At 42.5% G+C, this 21,424-nt stretch overlaps 1 protein-coding gene across 4 annotated transcripts in view; it reads right to left on the reverse strand.

Moving 5' to 3' along the window:
• The window catches only part of dtnbp1b (dystrobrevin binding protein 1b), a 31,480-nt gene extending 11,030 nt beyond the window's left edge, over window positions 1–20,450 (reverse strand). The window contains exon 1 of one of the 4 annotated variants that reach the window (XM_085791574.1): window positions 20,057–20,450. In XM_085791574.1, coding sequence (XP_085647700.1) covers window positions 20,057–20,102 — 46 coding nt within the window. In that variant the 5' untranslated portion in view covers window positions 20,103–20,450. Of the gene's footprint in view, window positions 1–1,415; window positions 1,720–20,056 lie in introns of those variants that run through there. The other 3 variants (XM_085791578.1, XM_085791575.1, XM_085791577.1) reach the window with 3 other exon arrangements.
• Between the last annotated feature and the right edge of the window lie 974 nt (window positions 20,451–21,424).

Raw genomic sequence — 21,424 nt, forward strand, 5'->3', positions numbered from 1 at the left:
AACAATGAGGTCCCAACAGAGCTCACTCATGATGAACATCACACCAGCAGCCCTTGGTGACATGGAAAAGAAAAGCTTACCCCCCTCCTCCCCATCCCAACCCTCTCTCTCTCTGCCATTCCTCACTCAGTGTCCAATTTATCGCCTTAATCTGACCTCCCAGCTTTTTCTCCATCACTCCCTCATCTTTACCCCCCCCCCCCGACTCGGCCCCTCCCTCGCTGTGGGCTGGTGGGTGTGTGTTTATGTGGATGTCTTGTGTGTAGACTGCTCTATTAGATTAGAGGCCTCGGGGAAGCTCTGTTCAGGTTGTGCAGCATTGTACGGGGTTAGTAACAGGGGATGGAGATGGAGTAAGGGAGCGAGAGGGCAGTGGGCTTAGTTATAATTAGGGCTCTTGGACGGACAGCATTAACCACAGAGCTGGATGCTGTCTTTGTCTCTAATTTAATTCTTAATCCATTATTAGCCTGTGCTGTCTATTTGTTTGGACTGCGTACTGAATGTGTGTCCATCTGCCTGTCTGCCTGCCTCCCTGTGCAAACCTGCCCTTCCTTTCTCCGTAGAGAATTTTCAGATTCATTGTTGTAAAAGTTGCCATGAAAGAAGAAAGAAGAATAATAATTTCCAAATACTGTATGTAAATAAATCCTAAAAGCAAAATGCCTCTTCATGTCAGTATTCCCCTTTGAGACTCAAATAAATAGGTTTCATAATGAGCACTTTCATCTCTTCTTTAAGACATAAAACCTGTCATATAAATTTCCCCTCTTATAAGCTACGTCTTCCACTTCTAATACCTCCCCCCAACCTTCCTTCTCTTCGTCTTTTCTTCATCATCATCTACGTTACTGTAGCTACGGGGGGCTATTTTTAGCTCTGGCTCATATTTAGCCTGCAGGATTAAGTTTGTGCTGATGACTTAAGTATAAGAAGCACAAGTCATTAAGTCCAACGATTTCTACCCTCACAGGCCTCACGCTGCTTTACACTCATGCTTTCAGATTTCACGTGACTGAGTTGTAGAGACGCTGCACTTACACACAGCCTCACAAAACAAGCCTATTACTGTACACACTTGTATGGCATGATTCATTCTGTGCAACTGCAAACGTGTACTCACACACACACAGGCACCCATATACACATCTGGTGGTTTCAGAGAAGCAAAAGCGATTGCATTATTAGTCACGAAGATGACGTCAAATCGCACTCCAGTAGAAAAGATGTTATGATCCAAAAGTGAACCGCCTCTTCTAAAAAGAGAGGAATTTCCTTCATGAGAAAAAGACGCATGAATGACAGTCACTAAGGCTCTGGCAGTAAATTTCCTGTCATAGCTGCACTTTCAAAACGAAACCTAAATATTTTCAACTGAAAACATTTTACAGGATCAACATAACAGTAAATACTACCTGAGTTTGTACTTGGTGCATCTGTTCCTGCAATCATCATGTAGTCCATAAAAGTCTGACTGTCCTCATACAGTTTTTTGTTTTGTTTTTCAGACGCTCAGCAGATGACAGTGTTGTGCTGTCTTCTCTCCTCCTCACCTCTCCACAGTGTGACCCCAGACCCCCGGGGAAATAAAAAGAACATAAATAACATTAAACAATCTTGTCCTGCTTGTTCAGACGGCTATTTGTGCAGACGGATCAATATGAAATGAGACTCTTAATGTAATTACACTCATATCTGTTTTCAGCGGCAGAGAAGCGTCTGATAGGTGGAGGAAGCAGAACCCACAGGAAAGGGGCTGGTATGTGTGTGTGTGTGTGTGTGTGTGTATGTGTGGCAGCATGCATTGATGTGTGGGTGATCATGCACCTGTGTGTGCAATTTTCCAGCTTCATATACAGACATAATAAACAAAGAGAGTAGCATTTACCTGCTTTTGAACTTTTGCTTTTAGCCGTCATTAAATTATAGTCTGGATCTAATTTGCTTTGTGTTTACAAGGATGTGTGAAGCAGAACTGTGAATGTTTTTTTTATATGGCATGTAAATGTTTGTCTATATATAGAAGCGCAGACACCAAACCTGAAAGAAACTGTCTGCAGCTGAAAAGCAGAGAGGAAACTCGTCATTAGGGGCAATTCAAAGCTCCAGGATTCAACTGGAGTTTTAGATTTTAGTTGATATCTCGCAAGAAATGCAAATCCTAGTGTTAAGTGTTCATCATACATGATTGGTCACCAGGTTTCTTTTGTGTGGGCAATGCTAATATGGACCTACTTGCAACAGGAAGTACTGATCTTATTGGAGCTTTTTCAGAATTTGGTTAAAGTAAAAGGAACAGTGCAGTCACAGAATTGGCCGACTCCTTTGAAATGACTGTAAATACAAGTTACACTAAAAGCCTCTCTTTCAAATGGAATTATATCTGGGAAGACGTTGTTCACAGACATTCAAGCCACTGCAGGTTCAGTCATTTATATGTGATTCACATATCCAACCATAGGCAGTGCCAGTGGATGGATGGATGGATGGATGGATGGATGGATAAATGGATGGATGGATGGATGAGTTTGCCTTTAATACCCGCCAAAAGCCTGGGACTAGAGCCAGTGTTTGTGTGCCTGTGTGTGCAGACAGTATTAGACATGTAACGGTCCAGTGAGAGTGTTTGTATATGTGATAGAGAAGGACAGAGCTGTATTACACAGAACGAGTGAAAGAGAGAGAGAGGAGCGGGGTGGTCACTGATAGGATGTGTGTGTGTGTGTGTGTGTGTGTGTGTGTGTGTGTGTGTGTGTGTGTGTGTGTGTGTGTGTGGGGTAAATGTTTCTTGGAGAAATAAATGACAAGAGGACGTGGACACAGTCAGAGGGCGTGACCTTTAAGTCAAAGCTGAAGATGCCACAACATCTCAAACACTCTGACATGCATTCTGAAAAACCTCTTAGCAATTCAGTTACTTTGATATATTTGTCAACAAAGTCTGTGTGTGGTATTTTTCAAGTGTGGCTGAAACTCTACTCCTCATTCCTCATGAGTCCAAATTATCGTCTTTCCCTTCCGCTGATTAAAGCTCAAACAATCCATCCACGATCTTGTTATAGCTGTTTCATACACTTTACATCACACCGACTCTCCAAACAGATCAAACGGTCGATATCTGATATAAAATGCCCCCCCCCCTGTTCGGGCCGTCACTTTAAATTAGCTGTCTGGTCTCAGATGGATTTGTTTCCGTTTGCTTATAAAGGGCCTTATATTTCATTCTGAGACAGCAGTGCGCAGCCTGAAGACCAAGAGGCAGGCTTGACAGTGGAGACAGCCACTGCTTCTTCTTCTTAAGCTCTGCTCACTCAGCCGTGGTATTTTTAGATTCTGTCCGCCTTCGCTGTATCTCTCAAGCGCTCAGGTTTCCGCCATAGGCAGCCCCCGTGTTGTAAATAACGCGCACACAATCGCTTGTTTCCCCCCCAACACATGCACACACCAGTCACAGTTAGTGGCATGTTAAGTGACAAATATGCACGATACAGAAACTGTGTACTCCAGGGGGACTGGATGATCTTTTACGTATATGAAACACACTCAATCCTGCACCGGTGACAAGGCACATTACACATAAAAACAAAAAACAAAAGCAGGAGTGAGTCATTATTTTGGCTGAGGTGTGATTTAATGGTGTGATCTCCAGAATGAAGCATCCAGTCATTGATCCGCACCCCTGAGTGTTACAGTAATGACTCTTATAGGCTGCAGAGAAACACATGAGTCACTTTGTTAAACTTAAAATATATAGACTACACAAACAGCTATCAATACACACATGCGCACACGCGCTCCGTTGGCCTTCCAGTGACTTCACACTCCTCGTCAAACCGATCACCCTCACGCGCCCAGGCTCGGTGACACGCACGCACGCACACACACGCACAGAAGTGGCACTTCCTGTTCTTGCTTCATGGTCTCTAACACCCGTCTGTCATCGCTCTGTCTGCTGAGCTGCAGCAGCAGCAGCAGCTTCCTGAGGTTCCTGTCCAGTCTTTTCAAGCTGCAATGCATCAGCTTTCAAGAGTTCAAGCACTCATGCCGTCGCTCGCAAGCTCCTGCCAAACTGGAAGACAGCTGGTGCAACATCTGAATCAGTATTCAGCTCAAGGAAAACAAAATCATCATGTTACCATATGTATTAGCCTACTCGTCTCCCCAAATCTAATCTTCAGCTTCCCACTGACTTCTAGCATTTCAGTGCTATTGTTCTACTTTGTACTATGAGCTTGTTCTTTTAAGAGTTTGTAATCTTGCCTTGGGGGTCTGAGATTTAAACTGCAAAGTACAGTTATTTGTCTCTTTGTTGAATAAAGTGACATTTTTGAGAACAAAACCCATACAGCTGCTTTCTGAAATATTGAAAAACAATGTTCCGCATGAGAACTTTATTGTACAATTCAGATTCAGGCTGAAACTATGTGTAGATTACATATTGTGGCCTTTTAAAACCCCAAAATGTAACTGTTAGTCTTTATATAATCATTATGATTGTGGAACTTTATGTAGAGGCTTATATTTATTTGCAAGATGATCAGCTACAGACAGTATATAGGAACATCATGATGAGATGTGTTGCATGCAAACTAGGCTGTGAGTGTTGCAGCAAATACAAAACACAAAACATCAATTCACTTTAATAGCTCACTGCTACAAATCAAATCATAAGATACGATAAGATAAGAAGCTTTATTGTCATTGTAAAAAAGGAATACAACGAAATTGCCAGTGGCCTCAGTGTCATAAACAATTATACGCAAACATACACAACTAGACTGGACAGGCCAGCAGGAAACAAATCTTTTTGTGTTGGTGTCTCATTTCCAGTTGTTCCCTTCCACTTCGTAGGTGTCCAAACCAGACATTTCAAACATTTCCAGTCAATCTGTCTCCACTAGTCGTACAAATCACAATCTTTAGTGCCAGGCGTTCACAGATGGCAAGCGGGCAGAAACTAGTTTTCACTGGTCTGCAGTCAAGTGAGAGTTTGCTGTGATGTGGCTGTAACTTATCTAATGAGTCGAGCCGCAGTGAGAGGAAATGAATACGATAAAATACTGAGAGTGCTTAAATAACAGTAAGAGTTTTTACATTCATCATGGCCTCTGCTGAGCTGTACGAGTGATTAAAAGATGTCATTCATCTGTCTGTAATGGCGATACACTAGAAATGGTGAGTGGTGATTTTTAGTCACGCTTCAAACACTCAGACTCAGTAACCATCGTCCAGTTTGAGTGGGAGTTCTACATTAAACCAGTTTTACTAAACTAAACGTAACCAGGCAACTGCACACCAACATGCAAGGCAGAGCTCAGTAGGTGGGCCTCTGGCTCCCTGCTAAGTCATGCACACTGTGAACACCACCAAAGGATTAGAAACATTTTTCAACGTGAATTATGACTTATTGCGTGTTAAAAGACACCACACAGGTTCAGAGACACAAGACAAAATGGCCCATTAGGCGGCACTTCCTAATGTGTCGTCATCCAGCTTCAGCATCAAAATAACAAGCTGCCAGTGTAATTTACTACCTGGTTTACCCTCTGTCAATTAGTCACACTGAAAGAACAGATGGATAGACAGACATAAATTGCTTAGACAGGCTGGAAGTGTGCAGACACACATGCACAAACACACACACACACACACACACACACACACACACACACACACACACACACACACACACACACACACACCAGACAGAGTGGATGGGTCACGGCCAGGCCTTGCAGCAAATCAGAGGTGTCAGCGAGCTGTCTGACCATTCACAGCAGAGGACTGAGGAGTGGGGATTAGGAATGTACCAATTAGATGTGAGGGGGGGGATGAAGGTCATAACTATGTGACCAGTGTGAGGTATGTAACCTAACTGAGATTTTTTAGATGAGAATGAAGGTGTGATGTGCTCTTTTAAAAATGATACTATGTGTGATCATTTTATTTAGTATTATCATCATCCTCTTCATCAACTTTACTATTAAAATCCATGATAGGGAAAAAATTAAGTCTGGAAATTACTGAATATGTTAATAAATAGTTCTAGTAAATCCTTGAAATATGAATTCAAACAGATCCTCACTGCATAACCTTTATTCCCTGGCCCATTGATAAAACACTTGTGTTAAAACATTTGCCCTGGCCTCATCCCAGCTAATGTTGCTGATGCTTGAATCCCGGAGAGATTCTGGCAATTTTACAGTGAATGCACTGCAGGGGGATTTGAATGCAGCCTCAGTCTATATCATCTAAAGAGCTTAAAGCTAGATTTGATCCAAAAAACAAAACAACAACAACCAGACAGCTACAAAGCATTTGCTTTGCAGTAATGAAAGCACCAGCAGTATTGAGTGCATGGTGTCTTATGAGGCAGGAGCCTAGGTGAGGAGAAAGAGGCAGTCATGACCTGAGCCGTAAGTGACCACAAGCAACCTCAAAAGAAAATCTAATCGGATTTAATGTGTGACACAGCTGAGAGGACTTCTGACAAATATGTTCAACTCAGTCGGCTGGATGCAAACACAGAAAAAGACACACATTACCACACAGAGCCACGATTACATAATATGATGGCAATATCCTGGTTCTCAAGGTGTATTTATCGTTCCTGCTGTTTTTAAATCTGATTTTTACTAAACAATGAAGCTATAAAAATGTACACTTATTATACTTTGAAATTGTGCAAGATTTGCATTCTTGTTGAACCAAAACTCCAGCAGCTGCACTCCTCCTCAACTCTGGGATGTGCAGCCATGTCTGCTTGTTTGTTTTGCTCTGAAGTGAATGAGTTCAAAATCTAAATATTGTGGGTAGAAGAGTCTGCAGCAGAGGCGATGCAGAGGGACGTGAGCGAATGCGCTCTGTGGAGGTAATGCAAATATATATCTATATGTATTTTTCTTTAGCCTCCTGCTTCCCACTGCCAGCTGACATTTACCTCAAAACATTTCCACTACCGTAAGGCATCTGGTCTTTTTTTTTTTTTTTTTTTTTTTAAATGTGTACATTCAACCGTATACAATGTGTTAGCATGCAGTCCCACAACAGACAGGCTGTGGGAAACAGCAGGGGCTGCACGGGTAGAAAGGTCAGCAGCAGAGGAAATAAAAAGGGAATGGAACATACTATTCAGTTCATGCATTTTCAGACTCTGTAAATGTGTATTAACACCAAGCATCAAATTCAAATTGGGAAAAAAGTAAGAAGAAAAAAAATTACTTGGATTTTGCATCAGTGGATCAGAAACCGACATTTCCGTTTAAAAAGATCAATGTAAACACTTTGAAATTTAGAAACTTCAGGCCAAAGAGTTTCTGAAGTGTGCAAACTTCTTCTCATCATATCTACATCTACATTAGCCTCGTAAACCAGCTGCTCCCGGAAATGCAATTCATTTCATTTCTGAGGGAGAGTCTGGCCTCATCCCCGCTGTAAGCGTTTGGCCTGAAACCCTCAGAAGGCCGAGCCAATCAGCGTCGCCGCTGTGATTGACACAGCACGTTGGCCAATCAGGGACCGACTGGTGCAAAGCCCCGTTACTACACCAACTTGCTGATTGGCTGAATGGGGTTGTCTGTCAACGCTACTACTCCCGCTCAGCTCTCGCCCACCCCAAACGCTTACAGAGGAAATGAGGCCAGACTCGCCTGAGAAATGAAATGAAATGCATTTCCGCGAGAGGCTGGTTTACGAGGCTACATCTATATCAGGGATGACTAAAGGTTCATTTTGGATGATAAAATGGTTTTGTCCTTGTGGTAAAAGTAAATAGCCTCATAACCTCCAGTTACAACCAAGCCATTTAGTGTGTCTAATATGGTTCCTTGACCTTGAACCAGCATCTCTATAACAGGTGACAGAGGAAGATGGAGGTGGAGAGTAGGTTGTTCTATCTGACAGCAACTGGCAGTACATTGTCAAACAGAGGCTCCATCCATCAAGCAGGGAGGGGAGGTGAGGGGAGGTCTCCATGCTCTCAGAGGTCTCCCCAGCTCTTCACTGGCCTGTCAAGCTGCCCACCTTCCACAATCTGCTCAAAAACAACTTCCTCCTCTGCCAATAAAATGTACTATCCACCTGAACCCCCTTCATGTTCCTCGATGCCATTTTAGCAGACCGCATCTGGCTACGTTTGGTTACTGAATATGCCGTGCAGGTTTACATTGAGAACCCAGTGTAGCTAATGTTTGAGGCACAGGAGATACATGATGTTACCTAATGTGTGGAAATTGAATTCTTGGGCAAAATTAAAATTTTGCAGTTCCAGTCCTCCTTCATTCTCCATTCAAATGCAGCTAAGCCCGTCCTTTCAAACGGGGATTAAACGTGCCTTAATGAATAATGAAAAATTTAATTTCCCATACGCTTCCCTGTAAATCAGCCTTCAACCAATGGGCTCTGAGCACCTGACAACGAAGAATCGAACTGAAGCGGAGTACAATTTATTACCTCCACAAAGCGCCCCTAACCATATGCACACATATAAGCTATGTCAAGCTGTACTTCTTGAAACAGATAAAAAAAAAAAAAACCCTGCTTCCCATGAGACAATTAAAAATGCTTACATCACCAGAACCTCTGTGAACTGTTAATTGAGGCTAAATGAGGAGGTAAAAAGAGCGGGAGTGGGAGAAAAAGTGAGGATAAGAGGCATTTTCTAACAGGTTAATTGCATGCCTTGAAGGGAGCCTTACTCACAGCGATAAGGGTGATGTCTTGTTTAACGATGGGTAGCATGGTAATGACTGTGCGTTCGTCTCTAAATTAGGAAACCTGGCCAATCTAATCCTCGCAACACAGCGGGGCAGTTAACGTTAAAAAAGGCCCCAGTGACACAAATACACAACAAAAGCAGTCAGAACAAGGAAACTAGAGTGCACACATGCCCTCCAGCGTTTGGTGCAATCTAACCCGAGCAGCTGGGATACTCCGAACCAGCAAAAAGCTCTCCATGACCGACATCACAGTGGCACTGCAGCTGGGTTGAAATGGTTAGCTGCAAGTGTTTAATATGTAGATTATAAGTGAACAAGATGTGCACAAATGAGGAGCTGCATTGATATAGCCTATACATATTCCCACCCGATATGTATTTTGGACACGTGCATGCACACTATGTTTGTTTTGGAGGATAAAAACGTGTGAATATTTTAGATATCTAGAACATTTCACATAGGCTTTGATGCATTATGCAGGAATCTCCCATTCCCCACCCTTTCTACAAAAAAAATCTAGCAGACATCAGCAAAATCCACTGCGAATCCTCAGTTAAGACGTCTCTTGAAGAATGACCTGTTCTCTGTTTCCTTTATTGTTTTTCTATTGATGTTTTTTTTTTTTTTTTACAGGAGAGTGGAGAGGGAGATACAACAGACAGACATGCATCTGAGGCTTGTGAGCCAAACTCAAACTTTGAGCACTGTATAAAAACTCAGCTTCCTCACTAATACATTGACATGAATGGACCAGAAATGTTCACAATACAGCCTACTGCATGTGATAAATGATATATCACATCATCTTGTCAGCATATTCTGTAATAGAAAAATAAATGTAAATAGTTGTTTGTACTGAAATACAAGGTTTCTGGCAATCAGGCAGGAGATGACGATGATGAGCAAAGATAACGTGAGAAACAGCATAAGTGGAGTAAAGACGTCTACATAACGTGGAATGACAAAATCCATAAAAAATGTAATCATCTACTTCAAATACCTCAAGTGGAGCTGGTTCATATTTTAACAACCTTCCTAAAGTTAAATGTTTCCCCGACTAACAGCTAATATAAACTGAAAGGACAGCTTTCATTTCATAATCTGCGTTCATCTATGAAACATCACCAAAGAGGAGGATCTGCTCTGGAGTTCAGAGGCTCCTCGTACATGAATATCTCATCATCTCAGCTGAGAACATGTGTTTTTATACATACTACAGTAAGCACACACTACGCATAACAGGCCCACACATGTTACCTTTGATCAATCTTTCATCAGTACTCATGTCAGAGCGAGAGCCGCAGGACGGGGTGTAAAGTACTTCATGCAGGTCTCTTCATTTAGGGAAGATGATAAATGATAGATTAGTCTGCATGCGTGGCATCACCGTGTCCCTGAACCAGTGAAAAATCTCAAGCAGGTGTTCTGACATATGTGCAACATGGTTGTTTTATTATTTAAAAGTTAATCCAATCAGGTTGGTTGGTTGGCAGCAAATGTATTTTTCAGGGATCATCTGGAAAAGGTAAGGGGAGTGGGGGGCTTTGGGGGCAGGTGGGAATTATCAGTAGTTTCAGTGCAGTGCGTTTGGGTGTTTGTTTACGGTTTGAGTGACAGTACGTGAGATTTCTTCATCTGTATTCTAAAGCTCACAGAAGACAAACAACGTGTCAACAAGGCGCAGATGGATCCAGCATTTAACTGAGGTCACATGTAGGTTAGCTCCATGGTTACCGCTGTTACTGCTGATACTGTGTATAAGCATTTATCATGCTGAGCCACCACTCATTAAGAATTGCACTTTCTCTCTGGGTTCGTCATTTTTATATACTCTAATCATTCTATAATTGGCTTATTTAAATAATGATCAGTCTACGTAACAGTGTTGTGAAACAGAGTGAGGGGAGGGGCACACCCTGGACATTTCATCAGTCCATCACAGGGCTGACTGTATAGATACACACAACCATTCACCACCACATTCACCTTGAGTCACTTGTTAACCTATAACATGCATGTTTTTGCACTGTGGGAGGAAGCTGGAACACGTGGAGGAAACCCACACAGGCGTAGACGCAGCGTGTAAACTCCATGCCCAAAGGCCTCATCCAGATGTTTAAAACCAGAACCACGTTGCTGTGAGGCGACGGCGCTAACCGCTGCTCTGCCGTGCCGCCTCACTTGTGGTATACGCTGCTCCCCGTGCCTATACTCCTCTCCCGCAGCAGAAACGTCTGCTTTCGTCTCACTCTTGGACCCGTGCCATCTCCAACCTTTGCCTTTATTTAGCAGCCTCGTTTCCTACTCGCTCGGCTCAACTACAATGGAGACGCTTCCAGCTGCAGGGGCTGGTGGGTATGATGTGTGTATAGACTTGGGTTAAGAGGCAGCCAAGTGAGATAATGGAACTACTGTATGAATCTACAAATATGATTCCTTCATATCCCCAAGAGCTGGCCTACTGTCATCCAGTGACCGACTAAACCGAGGCAGATAAGCTGTGTTTATGTGAGTGAGGCAGCCGCATGGAAGTGGTTACAACTCCTGTTTTTTATTTTTACTTAACTTGTACTTCATGGATATTGATAAATCCATGTATTTATGGAGATTACAAAGCAGAGTTTTTGCAATTCCTCTGTTACTGTTCAAATAAACATCACCGTAGCCATGTTGAATAAATCACAGAATTTTTAAATTATACAGCTTATCAGAAATGAACACCCCAAAAAAAAGACAAACACATCCACTCTGTTCCGGTCTTGTGGGTGAAAATGTCTCATTTATGAGGCATGGCAAAGAATACTGAATAGAGCTGAAGATAAGTTAAATGAAGGCTGCCAGGCAGGAAATAACGCTGAGCCAAACAGTTAACAAACAAAAAGAGGAGAAAACAGCAAAAACAGGAAACTGAAATGCCCAACATCTGGATAAAAGTGTTCAACGCATCGTTTCTGAGCAGGTGCAACATTTACGGAGACTTTTTTAAATAGCTACCTCAGGCACATCTCTCCCATATATTTTTCCAGGTGGTTCCTGGGACATTAGAGTGACTTTATGTTGCTGTAAAGCCTAACACACTCACAGTACATCATTACAACATATTGCCTTCAAGTGAGATTGGCACAGCACTATCAACAGAACATCAAGTGAAGATCCAGGAAAACTCAGTCTTGATTCATTCAAACTGTACTTTTATAGTTATTGACAACAAAGTGTCATTGTAACTATAAACATATAAATGTGAACTAACTCTGTCAGGCTCAAAGTGTTTCTGAAGACTTTCACCTCTCCAGATGAACTATCGGGCAGAGAGCTTGTTCTCCTTATCTGTGCTGAAGTCTTACACTAAATATTTCATGAGAGTTTCTGTTAGACCCTGACAGAGATATCAAAAGCTATCAGCAACATCTCTTTGTTTTGCCAAGCTCCACTTCTCTTCTCTGTCACTGTGCATTTCTCACATCTTTCTCCTCATCTCTCTTTTGTTGCTCTTCTTCCTTCTTTCATTCTCCCATCCTTCTGCAGTCATAGCGCGCCCTTGTGTTAGCCCCAGCATGAATTGTTAAAAAGCTTAATCTTGGCCAGGGGGAGAGGGAATCTCACAAAGAGCGTTCACACAGAGATGAAGCAAACATTACACACACAGTGCACATGCATGTACACACACAGACTCGCTCACACAGGGAACCAAACCCCCCAGGACTCTGCTCTTTGACATTATATCATCTATATTTTGAACTGTTCTCTCTCCCTGCATCATGATCATGTGGCTCAATACCCTTCTACACCTCTATTGATAATAACCTTTGTATTTAAAAAACTGAAATATGATTACTTTGTTTAAAACACATGATAATACTGTAATTGTAGATTTTAGTCATTATGGATCTTTTTTTTACTCCATTTGTCCAAGTGTGAATGTTCTCTTTGGACACTTTTGTACAATTATTATTATTTGAGTCCAATTCATTTGTCAAAAAGAAAGAAAAAAAGACAGTGAGACTGTGAAAATGATATAATGACAGTCCTGTATATAAACCTATGCCCTTATCTGTACATGCTCACCTCTTAATCAGTAGCTTTTCACCACAGAACATTTTTCAGTTAAAACCATGAAGCCACAATCCAGGACAGAAATGCGTGAACTATAGTTATTTCTTGTGAATAATTATATAATACTGATTTAGTTAGTGATTTTCAATATTTATCTAAGCACACTTCGATCTTTTACAGAATATCTAACAGTCTGTGTGAGGAAGTGTGTGTTTTATTTTCTCAAGACAGAAAGGTTTATTAGTATCACATATTAGGGGAAAAAATACACACACACACACTTGATCAGTGGCCCAGTGATGATGGGGATATTGGTTGGTCCATCTGTTGTTTTGTTGTATCTGACTTCTAGTTGGGCCACACACAGTCACCGGGTACACAGTGGGAAAGCCTTCCCTCCCCCACACCAACCTGTCTTGCCTTCTTCTTTTGTTTTGTGTGAAGCACCAACAAATACACGCGCACACCACCTACAAATCTGTGAATACGCAACACCTGGCAAAAGAACAATGAACAGACACTTTCACCAGTAGGGGAAAACACATATAACATGCAGACGACATTCAGTCCCTCACACAGACGTGCTCATGGTAAAAGAGTTTTTCTTTCCGCTGAGTGAGGTACAGAGAGTCACTGTGAACATCGAGGAGAGAGAAGAAAGAAAAGATGTGTTCTGTGACCCCGGTCCAAATGAAAGGTCCTTGAGGGGTTTATCTGTCTTTGGCTGACCTGAGTAATATATCCTTACATAAGACAGCAGGCAGGAGGTTGGAGGACACACAGAGAGACAGAGGGAGTGCAAGCAGTGGGAAGGGAGCTCTAGCTCCAACAGTAAGACACAGAAGCAGCAGTGTAGACGTGCACAGAAAAACTCTACAGTATCTGCGGCAGAAATGCAGGCACTCCAAGAAACACACAGGCGTGATGCTGGCGCATGACACACGTGCAAAGAAGTGGGTACATGCAAAAGCATTAAACTCGCAGGAACTGGCAGTTTTGCTTCTATAACAGACTCCCTCTCCATCCTCAGCCTGTAAATACTGTCTGTTCAACCATGGACCTAATTAGAGCAAATCTCTGGCTGTCTGACCACACTATTACTTTTCTCTCCATTCTCTATTTCTCCAATTCCCAGCGGAGTGGGAGGAAAAGGGAGAGAGAAAAAGAAGTGAGAACCCACCTGCTGTGGCACATCACACAGGCATGGAGAATGCAGTTTCCAAGCCATCTGTGGCCACAAAAACACTGATTATAAGCCTTTACTTTTTGACTATAGGAAGCAGATTTTGCATTTCGACAGACAGGCCTAGACGCAGGCATGAAAATACACTGCGCCGCTTGTTCGTCTACAGTATGCGTGAGTGTGTGTATTTCCGAATTTGTGAGTGTCCTTTTGTATGCCTTGTGCGCGATATAATTGAAGACAGTCTGTCATCCCGGCCCTTCAGTTTTACATCGTCACCAGGCACATTTGAGGGGGCGTTTGGAATCATCCGAAAACGTAACTTAAGATTCATTCCTCTCATTCTTCCTTTGCCGCTGAAGTGAATGGGACACACGGTTAAAACAAAACAACCACCATAACTCTGTGTGTGAAATTACATACCAGTCACTATTGTCCCTTTAATTACTGTCATTATGCTCCTTGTTGATCTGTCCCAGTGTTTATTCTTGTGTCATGGCACACAGCCTTGAGTATAATTTCTCACCATGATGAGAAGTGGGAGTTTATTTGTTGCTGTGCTACTAAAAAAAAAGGAAACATAACAGATTGTACAGCTTCACCATCATGGGGCTTTCATCTGATGGGTGACTGGATGACAGTGTATGTGTTTGGATGCAGCAGTTTTTCTAATGACTAAGCAGGAACCTCGGCATGCCAAGTAAAACTAACCCCGACTCTGACCTTATTCTGATTATGATGATTAGGAAAAGCATGGTTCGCTCAGTCCCACCCAGTCCCACCCTCCTTAGTTACTGTTGCTATGCCTGTCAAGCTTTCCACTTTCACCGAGCATGTATGCAGTTTACAATGAAAGCAGCTGGCAGCTTTACCATTCAGATTTCTCAATAACGTTTGCAATAATGTTAGCTTTATGAGTTGGAAATCCCATCACTGATAGATTTTTCGGTGTTTCCTGCAAAACTCATATTCCAAATGATCTTAGACATGGGCTGAAGCTAACACATCTGTGGTTAAAAAAAATTAAATTCTCTTTGCCTAAGTGTCTGCTATACATTCAAACAACATCATTAAAACAATAAGTAAGAATTACTACTATGTGGTTCCTTTTCCAACAAACATTTAACTAATTAAAAAGGATTATAGTACTAGAAATCCTGCCTATTAAATGCGATAATCTGCACTTAAAGCTCTCTGAGCACATGGAGCCAAAACCTCAAACAATGCACTCACTGAGACTCAGCTCTTCATGCTGCGGATTCCACAAGATGTTGAAAACGCTCCTCTGAGATTGGGCTCTGTGTTGACATGATTGCATCACATCGTTCCTGCAGATTCGTCAGCTGCACACACTCTCAGGCCACCGATTTCTACCACATCCCACAGGTGCTCTCTTGGATTCAGAGCTGGTGACCGAGAGGGCCTGTGAAGTATGCCGAATCTCTTTTGCATCCTGACATGCTGCATTATCACATTAAAGGGAACTGTACACCAGCAGCAGCAGCAGCAGCAGCAGCAGCCTGGACTTTTCACACAGGCAGGTTTTTTTCCCCATAAAGTCTGACTTCCTCAGTTTCCACTCCATCCCTGCAGTCAGTCTCTGTGCAACCTCTGCACCACCACCACCACCATCAGCTCCAATTAGCAGACTCCACACAAATAGTGGAGGCCTGTCTTACTCTCCTACCTCCTTTTATTATTCTCTTTCATTATCTGTAATGTGTTTTTTTGGTTTGGCTCAGTCTTTTCAATTCTTCCTCTTTACCAATATTCTCTCTCTATTACTCTCGACTCACTCTCATTCTCCGTCTTCTCACCCACTCTCCTTTATCCTCCACCTGTTATCTTTGCCTTCACTATTTTACCCCTCCCCTGCTATACTGCTATCTTTCTTATCTGCTCTCATTTCTTCATTGTCATCCTATTCACCTGTTCATTCATTTCATCTAATTTTTAGGCTTTCTTTTTTTCTACCCCTGTAGAAGAGTCTTTTATTGTTCCTCTACCTCCCCTTGCCCCCCCCTTTTCATTTTTTCTCCCTCTGTGGCACTCTTTGCAACAATGCTCAATCTGAAAAGCATCTCACCTTCGAGACTGTTCCTCTGAATCTAATTGAAGATGATCTCGGTGTAAAGACGGTGAGGAAAACCCAGACAATAGTACAGTTGAGTAAACAATATGGGTGTTCAGGGGGGTGAAAACATGCTCAGGGTTTGCCAACAACACCTGTTAAGCCAGGTGCACACTGCCTCCAAAACAATGAAAGGAAAAAATGAGAGAACAGGTGGAGGAGAAAGAGAGATGAAGAAGAAGGAGGAAAAGACAATAGGGTGGTGAAGTAGATTGAGAATACGGTCTCATCCATCCCAAACTCTGTAATTTCCTAATTGAGTGCTGCCATGTCTGTGAACCAGAAGACTTAAGAGGTGACAAACAAATGGATGGATGGATTATTCAGCATCATTACAGTGGTGAACCATGTCACTGCACTGAATGATACTGTAGCTGTACTATTTCTGTGCTTCTGTGTGTATGCATGCGTGTGTAACTGTATGTGCAGGAAATGCCACATGTGCACATTTATGTAACATGTGGAGCATGGTATACAAAGACTAGATTTTCAATGAAACCGAAATGATGACACTTGACAACTAATTACTTTTTCTTGTCACTCAGAACAAAGAGAAACAATGACGTGGAGTCAGTCTGGGTTAAGATGTGATTATTATGTCCTATGAAAATCAAACCACTCTCTGTCCTTGACTTTATCTTTTGACAGCACAGATTCTTTCATCTCTTGAACAAAACTCATCTTTAAAGACAATTAGCAGCATCATCCCCAGTCTTAACCTTCGCCAGTGGCTTCAAAGGAAGCGTGACCTCCTTGAAAATGAACAGACAAATTAGGTCGCATCTGCCTGTGCACACAGCGCCTGTGTTTACATGCTATGTGAGTAATGTTTGAATACGCTAATTAGCAGGTTAATTGCGTTTCAGTTACATGAGATTGAGACGGATGGAGAAAAGTGTGCGCGCACACTCATCCTCTCACACGGAGGTGACACTGGTTCGAAAAGTCGTGGGATTCAAACATTTTCACTTGGCAGCAATAGTGTCACTTCCACTGTGAGTGTTTATGTTCAAGCAAATATTTGGTTGTGCACAGAAACTGAGACACGCTCTGTGCTGCAGGCTGCTAAATGTCACATTTCACAAACTCCTTCCACCTTTTCTATTAATTTACTCCTTGCAAGTTTATAATGAGAGTGGCTGCATTCTAATTACCATTATAAAATGGTAGCCAAACACTGTTCCTCGACATTTCATCATTACCCTGCCAGCAAACGCATATATGCTCTATGCTGATAATGTCATAATGAACTCATTGAACAAGGCTGAAGATGTATACAGATTTTTATGAAGTGATAGTGAATAGACTGGCAAGGCCATTAAACCTTCAAGAGTGCTATTCAAGATTATAGATGATCCTTTCAACATTTTTTTTTTATCCCTGAAAACTTTATTCTTCGAGAAAAAAGGAGTTATTGTGGCAGCAGTAAAAGCTGAGTTTGCCTGTGGCTTTAGCCATCAGAGACAGTGTAGGAGCCAGCTACTGTACCATATTTCAATAGTCCAGACTCCACTCATTAAAGCAGCACAAAAGCCTAATCACATCTGCAGCGCTTTGATTTACATGCAATTAAAGTTTCATGTGAACCCAGATAAACCAGACAGGAGGAGAGCAGAGAACAGGAGGAGGAGGAGGAGGAGGACACAAGAGAAAGAGAAGATGAGGAGAGGAGCGAGAAGAAAGGAGGAGTGCTCTAGGATAAAGAGGAGAAGGAACAGATGAGACACTGGCAGAGGAGAGAGCGGATGTGTGCAGCAAGCAGGCACAAAAAGAGAGAATGAGAGAAAGAAAGGTGGGGACAAGTGAGCGGGGTTGTCGGGATGAGTGGGAGAGACGAACAGAAAGGAGAGGAGAGGTGAGGCAAGCCATCATTTGGCAGGAGAAGTGATGACACAGCACATCCATCTCGGTGGCAGGTGCCTGCTGTTGCTCCTTTACAGAGGACACAAACTAACGGGGAGCGTGAGCTCTGCACCAGCATTACACAGTGATAATAGCGCACTGAGTCAGACTGCTCCAACTGAGATTGGAAAATGCTACTGATTGTCTTCACTATAAACATTACTGCCTTAAGAATAAAAGGCTTTAACTACAAGTCTTTAAATAGTACATAACTATGCTCTATTTTGGTTTCAATAGGCATAGCATTATGCAATTGTATTTATATCACATTCAGAGCAATTTTTAAATCAGTAAAATTAGCACAGTAGGCCTTTTATTTGATGCTTTAATGAGCTTTAATGAGAACTATCCAATCTAATTGGGCATGTCCCTTTGATTTTTACACCAAGAGACAATTCACATCTCATGAAATGGTAATATGGTTAGAAAAAATAGTTCAATATTCAACTTATCTCTATTTTTCTTGTCATTAAAGCTGTTCTTTCCTCAGATACTGCATTTGGTTATGTAACGTTATGGTTAGTAAATCAGTAATCAGAGCCTGCAGCCACTTGATGTTTCCACGTGAAGGCACAGCTCTATAAGAAGGTAATGTGATGGATATATCTTGACAAGGAACAAACTGGTCAAGTGCACAGCAAAGCAGCCAGGAACTACAGCAAAGTGAACGAATTGGGAGGTAAACAACCATAAGATAGCACACAATGATGTAATTGCTCAATAAAGGAACAGACATAAACATACAATAGGCGTCTGCTGTGGGTGGGTGTGTCGGTGTTTGATCATTAACACATCACCCAGACACACAAAAGGTTTCCAGGCGAGCTATGTGAAAGGTAGGGCAGTAAATAACGAGGGGGAGAGGGGGAATGAAAGCAAGAAGAGGGGGATGGTGCAATAATAATGAAAGCAATAAAAGGAGACCCATTTTCCTAGATGTGATGTGTGCCACAGCAGTCAATGTGTACGTGTGTGTGTGTGTGCATGTGTGCATGTGTATGAGAGTGAATTTCTGCATGTATGTATCCAAAGAGCTCTCAGAGGAGTCAAAATGAGTCACATCATCTTATCAATCACCCACTTACAGTAGAGCAATCCTTCGGTTGTGTGACTGTGTATGTGTATGTGTGTGTGTGTGCGCGCTGTGCTTGAGGCCAGAATGAAGTCAAACATTAAAACTGCAGAGTCCCACACAGTTTCACCCACTGACTAACTGCTCGACTTCACACTACAACAATACATACACATGCCATCATCACAATCGTTTAGCAAAGGGGTTATACACATGCAATAGATACACACACTTCCAAACTGGCTGGACAATTAAGTGTTGCACTATTCGATCATTACTTCACCTAAACAGACACGCAGACACTGAAAAACTGAAATAAAGATGTAGGTCTATATGCTGCCATCGGTGTTTCCTTATATACCCATGAGTATGACATCAGTGACATCAGTGACATCAGCATCAGCTGGCCTGCCCCCCTCACTGAAAAGATACAGCTGGCTCCCTTGTCAATCAATGCACAGCACCTTTCCAATAGATCGACAGCTGGAGGCGCTCCAGGGACTATGTAAACACACTCATGCATGCTCCCACACACTCCCACATTACACACTCCCCCCAAGCTCTCTTTCCATCACACAAACATGTGCAAATATGTACACACAAGTGCACATAACCCCCCCACCTCCAAGCTTACTGTACTACTGTGCATATCATTTCACTAACTGTACAGTGTTACACAATCAAACTCTTGCCATCTTCACCCTTACTCCCTATCTGTATGCTGCAAAATACACACACACACACCCACTATATAAAACATACTGTACACTTGTAAAATCTAAATTATTGATGATACATTGTTTTTTGGCCCAAACTTCATGTTCTCCCCTTTGTCTCAGTCAGGTCTGCCTTAAAAATAAAGAGCCTACGGTATCTTTAAATGGACAAAAAGCAGGTTGATTTCAAACAAAATCTTCACCACACACACATCTAACATACTGAAACACACAGATCACCACTCCCTAACGCAACACAAGGTGGAAAAAAAAGTCACTTACAAGAGTTCCTTTGGCTCCCGTCTGTTGCACTGGGCGAGGTGGACATCCCAGCAGGATGCTTTTTTCCCCTCACTAGATAACCAAATGGGAGGGAGGGGGAGGCAGACAGCACGACGATAGTACACCAAAAACTCCACCGATCACAACAACACCTGCCCACCACGCATCCTCACACTGTCTCTCACTCTGCGCACATGCTCCTCCATACAAAAGATGCTCCAGAGATGCTCATACACACAGTCTCATGCAGATCAACTCTCTCGCACACTCGAATGTTGAGCCAGCACCCAAGACACACACACACACACGTGCATGTATGGATCAGCGCTAAACCAGTCTCTATAGCTCCGGTGTGGAGACTGCTGAGGCTGACAGTGGAAAGAGAGAGAGAGAGAGAGAGAGAGAGAGCGAAGATGAGTGGAGCATACCACTGGCTGCTGCTGAGCGAGGAGGGAGGGGGACCGGAGGAGAGAGGAGAGGATGAAGAGGGGGTGGGAAAGAGGGTGTGTGCAGAAGGAGGCAGGGAAATGAGGAGCACAGATGATTATGAGTGTGTGTGCACTTGGCTACGCATATATCTATATACTGTGAACACATTTACGTCTGGTTCTTGAACACACACATACACTAAGGCCTGTTAACCCAGTCGGCATGCTTTATACACCTCCTTTGTTTATATGACTCAGCCAGTGGCTGAAGGAGCAAGCTATTTTCATAAATAGGGATGAGTACCTAACAAAGTGGATACTGTGGAAAGATGGAAACAAAACAAACCAGAATCACTTTCAGAAGGTTAGGCTTCTCTTTGCCGCTTTTAACACACACACAAACACACGCAAACACACACAGTCAAAAAAGTGATACAGGCTTGTGCCCACACCCACTCTGTCTGCCTCCACTGCCTGAGGGGGAGGACATAATAATCCTCCTCATTAGCATGACGCTGTGAAGAGCATCAATGTTCCACCTAGCTTTGTCTCCTGCTCTTCATGTCCTTCACTTAACTCCTCCCCTCTCTCCGTTTCCCCCTCAGAGACACCCCCACCCCGCTTTTCCAATGCATGTTAAGTGCAATTGATGGAATGGTGCATTTCTTGCAGATGCGGTTGCTGCAATCCTGCTAGAGCCAGTGATTTTCAAATGATTGCTTTTAAAAATAAAGTATGACTGTTTTCCATAGCAATTTTGTTAATGTTCACTGTGGAGGAATATATAGGCCTGAAGAGTGCATATCTACATATCAAACAACACATGATTAAGAGTTTTTTAAAAAAAGGGTAGTGAGTCATTCTGAAGAGAAATTAAACCCTTGAGCTTAAACAGACGCGCACACACAGAGACACACACTCCAGTCCACATAGTGTCATC

Source organism: Trachurus japonicus, chromosome 11 (genome assembly GCF_045865225.1).
Source record: "Trachurus japonicus isolate A0001 chromosome 11, Traja_1.0".
Lineage (NCBI taxonomy): Eukaryota > Metazoa > Chordata > Actinopteri > Carangiformes > Carangidae > Trachurus > Trachurus japonicus.